At 39.0% G+C, this 11,043-nt stretch overlaps 1 protein-coding gene across 1 annotated transcript in view; it reads right to left on the reverse strand.

The window, feature by feature from the left end:
• LOC102837799 (potassium channel subfamily U member 1-like) overlaps positions 1 to 11,043 on the reverse strand; it is a 285,478-nt gene that overhangs the window by 35,483 nt on the left and 238,952 nt on the right. The window contains 2 exon segments of the mRNA XM_006859999.1: positions 3,262 to 3,336; positions 4,574 to 4,597. Coding sequence (XP_006860061.1) covers positions 3,262 to 3,336; positions 4,574 to 4,597 — 99 coding nt within the window.

Consider the following 11,043-nt stretch of genomic DNA (forward strand, 5'->3'; position numbering starts at 1 on the left):
CAGTGATGTATCCACCCTGGCTTTGGGGTGCCTCATTGTCTCTCTTTGTCTCCTTCTGTGTATTCTTGATATATATGAATCGCCGTCAGGTATCTCCTCCTCGTGAACCGAACCCCTATGTCGAGGCGGGTCCCCGACACAACCCTGTGGCACACCTTTCTTAATTTGAAACCATTCAGTGTTCCCATGTTCTGTTCAAACAACTGCCTCTTGGTCCAGGTACACATTCATCATGAGCATAATCAAGTGTTCAGGAATACTCATACTTCATGATGTTGTACATAGCTTGTCATGATCCACACAATCAAAAGCCTTTGTGTAGTTAATAAAGCACAGGTAAACATCTTTCTGGTATTCTCTGCTGTCATCCAAGATCCATCGGACATCAGCAATGATATCCCTCATTCCACATTCTCTTCTGAATCTTGTTTGAACCTCTGGAAGTGCTTTGTCAATATATGCTTGCAGCCATTTCTGTATTACATTTAGTACAACTTTACTCACATAGGATATCAAAGATATTGCTCAACGGTTTCTGCATCCCCTTGGGTCACCTCCCTTTGGAATGGGCACAAATATGGATCTCTTCCAATCAGTCGGCCAGATAGTTGTCTTCCAAATTTCTTGGCAGAGGTGAGTGAATGACTCCTGTGGTGCCTCGCCTTCTTGAAAGATTCCAATTTTTATTCCATCAAATCCTGGTGCCTTGTTCTTTTCCAATTCCTTCAATGCATGTCAGACTTCCTCCTTCAGTAATATCTCCTATGTAATCCACTTTTCTCTCCTTGTGTTGCTATTCTTCAACATACATATACAAACATGCTGACACACATACACACATCCAATGAGTATTGTCCAGATCTTTGTATATCATCCCAAACCAGTGACCTCAACTTTCATAATCACTTGCCTGAAGGTCATCAAGGATTCTGTAGCAAAATGCTACAGTCATGTCTGAAGCTGCCTCTAGTCAGCCAGAAAAGAAGAAACTGAGCAAGATTCAGGATGATTTGTTAGGCTATTCTGACAAGCTCTCTCTGCCCTCCCCTAGTATGAAAGGTTGGCTGATCTTCCAATCATTCTAGCTTACAATCTTCTAATTAACATGCTGAATGTATATACACCTCAGGAGTTGGAGGTTGTTCAAACAGAAATAACAAATAAATAAAAAGAACAGCTGATAGGTTCAACATGTCACACTGACCAGAATCACAGAATTTGATATCTCCAACACTGAATATGTAGATCCTCTGCTCCATTACTCAGGGTAGTCTGACTTCCCACACACTACACTGCCACTCAGTGATTTCTCACTTGCTTCATATACAGGACTAAAAATTCTGTTTATCTACTTTGACATCAAGGAACTTTGGTAGCATAGTGGTTATGAGTTGGGTACTAACCTCAAGATCAGCAATTCAAAACTACCAGCTATTCTGTGGGAGACAGATGAGGCTTTCTGCTCCCGTAAAGATTTACAGACTCGTAAACCCTATTCAGGGTCACTATGAGTCAGAACCAATTCCACAGCGCACCACCACCACCACGACCACTTTGATACAAGTTTCACTTGGCTGTGTTGTTGTTGCTATCTGGCTGATTCTAACACATGGTGAGTACAACCCCATGAATGCAGAGTACAGTTGCTCCATGGAGTTTCCAAGGCTGCGACCTTTTGAAAGCAGATCACCAGGCCTGTCTTGTGAGGCAGATTTAGATGGGCTCTCATACAGTCAACCTTTTAGCTTCTAGTTGAACTTTTAACTCTTTGTCCTACCCAGTGACAAAAAGTTAAAATTGTAAAAAGCTCAGAAAGAATTTTGCAATATTATGGGGTCAGGTCAAACTACACACTTAGGGCCAATCATAGAGATAATCTATAAAGTGGTTCAAACTGAGTCAGAGATGCATCTCTTATCCCAGTGTGTTACCTAATGCCCCACCAATGTTGTTGTTGTTGTTACGTGCCATGGAGTCAGTTCTGACTCATAGTGACCCTGTACAGGGTTTCTGAAGCTGTAAATCTTTATGGGAGCAGAAAGCCTCATCTTTCTACTGTGGAACAGCTGGTAGTTTCGAACTACTGACCTTGCAGCTTGCAGCCTGATTCATAACCACTACACCACCAAAGCTCCTTACAATAGCCCTTTAAAATGCATACGGGCACCTTTCTTGACCTTTTCCTATTGTGATTTCGGCATAGAGTCCCTTATGTGTAGAAAAGTATCTGACAAGTTTATTTTGTACAAATTGTTGGTGAGAAACAATATTGTGCTAATTCTCAAGGGATATTTATATTTTTGAAGATTATCTGTCAGGTTAGGATGAAGTAAGACAGACAGCTGACACACAGAAATATTAGGATACTGAAAGTAGAATACCTCCTTAAATTTTGCATCCTAGAGGCTCATGTGCCTAGGTCTCATCCTGGCCCTAGTATCACTGTAAGAAAAACAGGTGGTCTACCTAAAGACCCATGATCGATGGATGGATGCTTTTCTAACTAAGCCCACTGGCTCACAGTGACCCTATATAAGGTTTCTGAGCCTGGAAATCTTTATGGGATGGGTTTGAACCACCAATCCTTTGGTTAACAGTCCAGTGCATTGCCCACAGTACTACCAGGACTCCTTAGATACTTTCTGGTTTTGTTCTGTTAAGTGCTAGCCAGCTGATAGTAATGCATAATGACCCTGTACAGGGTTTCCAAGGAGCCGTTGGAGGGTTTCAACCACCAATTTTATGGTTAGCAATCCAGTGCTTATCCTACAGCTCCGTATCTGGACTCCAGATACTTTATTCTTCTTGTTGTTGTGAAGTGCCATTGACTGGTTCCGATCCATAGCAAATCTGTATAGCGTTTCTGAGGATTGACTGGTGAGCTTGAACCACTGACTTACAGTTCCACACAAGCACTCCCCAAGTGCTTTCTAGCAGTCTATAAATGCATGCTTCCTCCCATGGGAAATATTGTCTAAATAAGACTAACCCCATTGCTTGAGTCCCTCGCATAGTATTTGGATAAGTGAAGAAGGTAGATGTTATTCTTAACCCTGACACCCAGATCTACCTGGATCTATTAGATGATGTCATCAATCAGGTAAAAGCCCAATGTAGTATACTGCCAAGCACTTAATGGTCTCCTGGCCCCATTCTGGTTCCTCAGTCTTTTGACTGTGGATTATAAAGAGAACCTTGGGGCATTAATTATGTATCATAAATATTTCTGCCTTGATTTTTTCCCCATAGAACACAACTTACTCAGTTCAGTTATGATAGGAATTCTTCGGTGTCTTGAGGTCCTCAGACATCCAGTTAAATTCTGGACAAGCCCATCTGTAGACACAGACAGCAAAGAAGAAAAGAGATGAGAAATGCAAACAAAACTGAAAAAAGTATGTAAAGAAAAATATGATAAAGACCCAAACTGCACATTATGCAGTTTGGGACTTTATCTTAGCAATATTACTCCCATGAACAAATCCAAATTCTCTTCTATATTTAGAGAAAAAAAAGGGAGAGAGAGTATTTGGGCCTCCTCAGCAGATCCTTTTGAGAAGCATGTGGTGTATGTGTGTGTGTATTTTCTAAGTGGCACTTCAAATGAATTACAAAAAGGCAAAGCTGTCCCAGGAGTTGCTTATTGACATCGTAACTAAAATATGATTATTCTCCATGGAGTGGTAGTGCTGGGTAATGGCTCAGCCAGGCAGTGCCTCAAACCATGTCAATTTAATTGTAAAACTTTTAGGATGCTGTAAATAAATAGGCGGGGCTGCTCCATGAGTGCTTTAGAGGCATTAAAACTGGCTTCTGCCTCTTTGACATCTGTTCAGAGGTGAGACACTGCTCAAGACACCTTGCCTCTCAGCGAGACAGTCTTCCTTCACTCTGGATAACCTGACCCAATTTTTGGAATGTGCTGAAAATTTCTTAAGTCCAGGATGAATTGCAACTTGGGAGTTCTTGATCTCTGTGCTCGGTTTGTAGACAGATTTTCCTCCTGCCTGAGAATGTAAGGCACTTCACTGAACCCTAGGAATCTCAAATTCCAAGGATAACCTATATACAGAACTGTGCCAAAACATAGCTTTCAAATGTGGAAATCCATGAAGAGTGTCAAAGGAAAGGAAAACACCACAATATTGTTTCCCAAATCAAACAACAAATGCAAAGAAACAAAAGGGAAGAGAGAAATGGAAACTGCAGCGTCCTATAAAAACAAAAATGATGCTTTCAACAGAAAGGTGTACTTTAAAAGAATCCTTGGGTTGAGCTAATGGTTTTGTTAATGTATTTCCAAAAAATCAGCACAATTCTTACACTGATACACGTGGGGTCACGATGAGTTGGAATCTACTGGATGGTAAAAAGTTATTGGTTCACATTCGTTAATATTGGGGAGCAGAATTCTGCTCTAACATATATGAGGTCACCATGAGTTGAAATCTATTGAATGACAACTAGTTACTGGGTCTCAATAGTTAATTTCATGTTTCAAGTCCTCTCTTCAGAAGGGCATCGATAGAGAAAAAAAAAAAAAAAATTTTTAAGTCTTAAAACTGTTGCCTACTTTCCTTGAACTTTTCTGAGAACACTGTAACAGGAAATAAAAATGTGAAAGTTAACATTATACTTGTAATTTAAAATTCCCTGCTGCCTTTGAAGAGGTAAAATCTTTGAAGATTCTTTGTTTACTGAGTTAAGTAATAGATGAGGACATGGGATGTGGGATGAATGGCAGGGAGCAATGTGGGTCCAGTTTCTGAGACACGGACGAAGAATGGGAGATGAGGAATTTTCAGTTGAGGTGGGGGAGGGAAAAGAGAGAGTTCAAAGTATGATTGTTTTTGAAGGGAATGCTATGTACTACAATATGTAACACCTCCATTTCCCTAAGAAATAATGGCTGGTGGTACCTAATAAGAGGAGCACTGGTAGCACAAAATTTAAGCCCTCTGCTGCTAGCTGAAAGGTTGGAGGTTTGAAATGCCCTGCTGCTTCATACGAGAACAAAACTGGCAATCTGCTCCCATAAAGGTGATAACACAAGAAATCATGGTTCTACTCTGTCTTGTAAGGAGCTCTGGTAGTGTAGTGGTTACGAATCGGGCTGCGAACCGCAAGGTCAGCCGTTCGAAACTACCAGCTGTTCCACAGGAGAAAGATGAGGCTTTCTGCTCCCGTAAAGATTTACAGCCTCGGAACCCCTATACAGGGTCGCTATGAGTCAGAACCGACTCCACGGCACACAACAACAACAATAACTCTGTCTTGTAGTGTCATAATGAGTCCAAATTGACTTGATGACACACAAGAGCACGTGCACCAAAAGAACAATGCTATAATAGGGTTTAAAAGCAGGATACTGACATCATCTGATAAACATTTGCAAACTATCCCTCTCTGCTGTGAGCAGTGGATACAGAAGAGAGGTAAGAATTATGTAAATGTCACCTTGAATCAGCGAGTTAAGTATAGTTATATCACCTCTGACATGAGGAAGTTGAGACTCAGTGTTTATATACATTGTCCAAGATCATATAGGCTTGTATGTGATAGACAGGGCTTCACACTCAGATCAGCACCAAATCCAAAGTTCATGTTCAGTATATCTACTTTTTTAAGTCCTGTTAAAATATACAAGGTGTGACTGGCATTTTCAGTAAAACATTGAGCTCAGTTTCCCTCAAAGGGAAAAAACCCTTAAAGGGAAAAATCTGCTCTGAATCCTCCTTTCTGTTTCTGATTCCCTGCTAATAAAGGGCTTAGAATACAGTGACTTTCAGAGGTAATGCTCTAATTGATTACAGACACATCTACATTCATTGCACTGACTTCTTAAATATCTGTTTCCGAAACTAGCTGAAGGACAGCACTATATTTCTGCATTACCTCCATCTTCCCATGTGGAGCAATGGTTTTTGAATATATGTCAGATCATAGCCTGAATACATTGTACTAGTGTCAATATTTTTACTACCTAATAGTACACAGTACTATACCTGAAATCTTCCAGGCTGGCAGGGTGCTATTACAAAAGATTGCTTAATTGTAGATTACTACTGTACATTTAAATTTCAGTAGCATATTAAGTTGTCAGACTTAATTACCGTTATATGTTTAGATTATGTCACAGATTATTTAGTTCAGTACCTATGTTTGCCAACCTGTTCTCCTCGTGACTTGACAGGGCAGTAATTAGAGCATTATTGAAAAACCTAAAAATTTCCATGGAGATGTCCAAGAGCCCAGCTGTTCTCATTGATCTCACTCTGATGGCCCCAAACTCTGAATGTCTTTTGGGGAAACACTGTCAGAAACAGTCTTTGATTGGCTTTAAATATAGGTTCATTGTGACCATGAAGATATGGAAAAGTCCACTGATCCTACAGAAGGCTTACAAAGTATGCTAGAGCAAAGTTTCTCAATCTCACTACTATTAACATTGTACACTAGATCATTCTTTTTGTGTCAGTCTGTCCCTTGTATTATGTGATGCTTAGCAGTATCCCTGACCTCTACTCAAAATTGGCTCTAGTTGAACTGCTGTTATAGAGGGATGGAAAGAAAATACTTGTCACTTAGTCTAATTTGGGTGTGCAGATATTTTTTCCTACCTTCTGACAAAATTTCACAATCATTCATTCTAAATTTTAGAGGTATATAGCATTCCAATTTCCACGTCTTAGGTAAGGTGAAAGAGGAATATTGATATGAAATGGTGATGGTGGTGTAAGTGTAGTTGAGTCAGTTCTGACTCACAGTGACCCTGTATAGAGTTTCCAAGGAGTGGCTGGTGGGTTTGAACTACCAACTTTGTGATTAGCAGTCCAGTGCTGATCTTATAGCACCACATTAGAACTGTTGTTGTTGTTGTTGTTGTTAAGTGCCGTCGAGTCGATTCCGACCCCTAGCGACCCTGTACAGGGTTTCTGAGACTGTAAATCTTTGCAGGAGCAGGAAGCCTCATCTTTCTCCTGCACTACAGCTGGTAGTTTCAAACTACTGACCTTGAGATTCACAGCCCGATTCGTAACCACTACACTACCAGAGCTCCTTACATTAGGACTAGAAAGAATCACTTTGTACAGAGAAATTTCCAATCCTCAGAAGATTATTTGGTTCTTACATTAGGACTAGAAACAACCAAATAATCTTCTGAGGATTGGAAATTTCTATGTACACATTTTAGGTAGATTTCTATGATGCTAGAGTATAACTGGTCACATTTCTGAGTGATGGTCCTGTGCTAGTCCCATGCTTTATACCATACACAAAAAACTAATTCAAACTGGATTAAGTACTTAAGAGTGCAAATTAAAACCATAAAACTCTTAGAAGAAAAAGCAGGCACACTGTTATCATGCTTAGCTTTCAACAAGGCATACTCTAATATAATTAAAAAATCACAAACAACAAAAGATAAAATAAATAACTGGAAATTCATAAAAAAATTTTTAGCAAAATACTTTACCAAGGAAAAAGAAAAGACAAATTACTGACTGGAAGAATATCATCAGAAAATATCATCTGATGATTCTAATAACCAAAATATACATAAAACTATAACAACTTAACAATAAAAAGACAAATAAACCAACAATAAAATGGGCAAAGGACTTGCATTGACATTTCACCAAAGTGGATGTTCAAATGACCATTAAACACTTAAAAAGTTGCTCTCAACATCATTATCTATCAGAGAGATGAAAATAAACAAACAAACAAAAAAAGCCACAGTGAGATGGATACCATTTTACTTCCAAAGGAGACTTGGTGGTGCTATATTATAAGCACTGGACCTCTAACCATAAAATTAGCAGTTCAAACCCACTAGTCACTCATTGGGATAAAGAAGAACCTTTCTGCTCATATAAAGATTTAGATTCTCTATGGCAGTGGATCTTTTTGGGTATTTTGGTTATTTTTTATGATGTCTATGCTGCTCAACAGCTGCTCCTGGGAAACCCTATACAGGGTCACTATGAGTAAGAGTTGATTTACAGGCACTTAATAACAACAACCCAACCACAGTTGTCAGTGTGGTATAGGAGTGGGCAGTGTTTAGTTCTGTTCAAACTAACCAGCTGCTACTCAGAAACCCTGTTAGGGTCACTATGAGCCAAAACTGACTGAAAGCTCTTAATAATAATAACAAGTAAACAAACAAGGCAAGACAAACAAATAAACAACAACAACAAAAAAAAAAAACAACAGAAAGAAACAAATGTTGGCAAAGATATTGGGAAATTGAAACCTTTAGCCACTGCTGGTGGAAATGCCAAATATAACTCTTATAGCAAACAGTGGGATGGATCCTCAAAAAAACAAAAAATTGAGCTATCACTGTTGCTATTAAGTGGCATCGAGTTGCTTCCGAAGTTGTGTATCTTTGTGGGAACAGGTGCCATTATGTTTCTCCTGTGGAGCAGCTTTGGGCTCCAGCCACTGACCTTGTGAGTTGTAGTCCAGTGCTTAACCTACAGAGCAACAACATTCCCCAAACCTTCCATGTTCCAGAAATTCCACTCCAAAGACTAGAAAGCAGAGACTTGTACACCAGAGTTCACTACAACACTATTCACAAAAGCAAAAAGGCAGAAAAAACCCGCTCAGTGAATGAATGAATAAAAACATAGTGTTTGGTATTGCCATTTTTAGGTGCTGTTGAGTCAGTTCTGGTTCATAGGAACCCCACGTACAACAGAACGAAAGAAGGAAACAATGCATGGTCCTGTCATCTTCTTCACAAGCCTTGCTATGTTTGAGCTCATTCTTGTAGTCATTTGTCAGTTTATCTCATTGAAGGTCCTCTTCTATTTTGTTGACCTTCTACTTTCCCAGGGACTGGTCCATCCTGGAAACATGTCCAAATCGCATGAAGCAAAATCTTACGATCCTTCTTCTTCTTCTTCTTTTTTTTTTTTTTAATGCTTTATTGTGAATTATGTGATAGTTTACATGGGAGGACATCAGCTTCACATTGATCCCATTGCACATCGTTTCATTGCCATGGTCACAATCCCCTCCATGCATCATCATTGACCAACCAAAGGATATACCATCCTTATTTCTAAGGAGCACTTATTTCCAAAATCTTACCATCATTATTTCTAGTGCACTTCTTCCAAGACAGATTTATTAATTTTTCTGGCTATCCATCGTATATTCAATGTTATTTCCCAACATCATATTCTAAAGGCATCAATTCTTCTTTGTTTTTTCTTCTTATTATTTTTTTTTAATGCGTATGAATTGATTGAAAATACCATGACTTCGGTCAGGCACACTTTAGTTCTTAAAATGACATATTTTCCCTTTAACACTTTAAAGATTCTTTTGCAGTATATCTTCCCAATGAAATACACTGTTGGATTTCTTCACTGCTGCTTACAGGAGCATTAATGTGAATCCAAGACAAAAAAAGTCCTTGAGAATGTCAGTATTTTCTCTATTTATCATGATGTTGCGTACTGGTCCAGCTGTGAGGATTTTTTTTTTTTTTTTTTTTATGTTGAGGGGTAATTGATAGTTGTTGTTTTTGTTTAGAGAGGTGTAATTGATACTAGAGACTGTAATCTATGATCATCATAAGTAAGTGCTTCAAGTCTCTTTGCTTTCAGGAAACAAAGTTGTGACATCTGCATTTGCAGTTTATTAATGAGTCCTCCATCAATCCCTATGCCATGTTCTTCTTCATATAATTCAACTTTTCTTGTTAGTTGCTCAGCAAACATATTGAATAAGTATAGTGAAAGGATATAATCCTGATCCAAATATTTCCTGATATTAAACCTGCCATTATCCCCTGGTGCTGCTATGTAGGATAAGCACTGTATTGCTAACTGCAAGTTTAGTGATTCAAATCCACAAGGCCATTCCTTGGAAAGTCTATGTACGGTTGCTATGAGTCAGAACAAACTTGAGGGCACTGAACAACAACATTGTCTCCTGTTTGAACAACTGACTTTTGATGTGGTCTAGAATTCTTGTTCTCACAAGGTTACCCATAGTTTGTTCTGATCCACACAATTGAATGCATATAGTTAATAAAGCACAAGTAAATATTTTACCCTATCACTTGTCTGTCAGTTTGTCATACTGTGGTGGCTTGTGAGTTGCTGTGATTCTGGAAGCTATGTCATGGGTATTTTAAATACCAACAGGGTCTCCCATAGTAGACAGGCTTCAGATGATCTTCCAGATGAAGAGAGACTAGAAAAAAGGAGTGACAAACTACTTCCGAATATTTGTTGTTGTTGTTGATATGTGCCATGGAGTCAGTTCCGACTCATAGTGAACCTGTACAGGGTTTCCAAAGCTGTAAATCTTTATGGAGAAAGCCTCATCTTTTGCCCGCGGAACAGCTGGTAGTTTTGAACTGCTGACCTTGCTGTTCACAGTCCAATTCGTAACCACTACGCTACCAGAGCTCCGAATATTTAGTCACTGATAAACATTATGAGTAACAGAGAAACACTGTCAGATATAGTGATGGAAAATGAGCCCTTCAAGTTGGAAGGCACTCAAAATGTGACTGGGGAAGAGCTGCCTCTTCAAAGTGGAGTTGACTGTGATGACATGAATGGAGTAAAGACTCTGCGACCTCCATTTGCTGATGGGACACTACTCAAAATGAAGAGAAACAGCTGTAAATATCCATTAATAATCAGAACATGGAATGTACGAAGTATGAAAATAAGGAATTGTCAAAAATAAAATGGAACATATAAACATCAATATCTTAGGCATAAGTAAGCTGAAATGAACTGGTATTGGCAATTTTGAATTTGACAATCACATGATTTACTTTGACAGAAATGACAAATTGAAGCGGAATTGTGTTGCATTCATTGTCAAAAAGAACATATCTAGGTCTGTCATCACTCATCTCTTGGCCGTGGAATGAGAGATATCATTGCAGTTGTCCGATGGATCTTGGCTGAAAGCAGAGAATTATCAGAAGGATGTTTACCTATGCTTTATTGACTATGTGAACACTTTCGATTGTGTAGATCATGACAAGCTATGGACAACATT

The sequence above is a fragment of the Chrysochloris asiatica genome, unplaced genomic scaffold (assembly GCF_000296735.1).
Source record: "Chrysochloris asiatica unplaced genomic scaffold, ChrAsi1.0 scaffold00035, whole genome shotgun sequence".
Lineage (NCBI taxonomy): Eukaryota > Metazoa > Chordata > Mammalia > Afrosoricida > Chrysochloridae > Chrysochloris > Chrysochloris asiatica.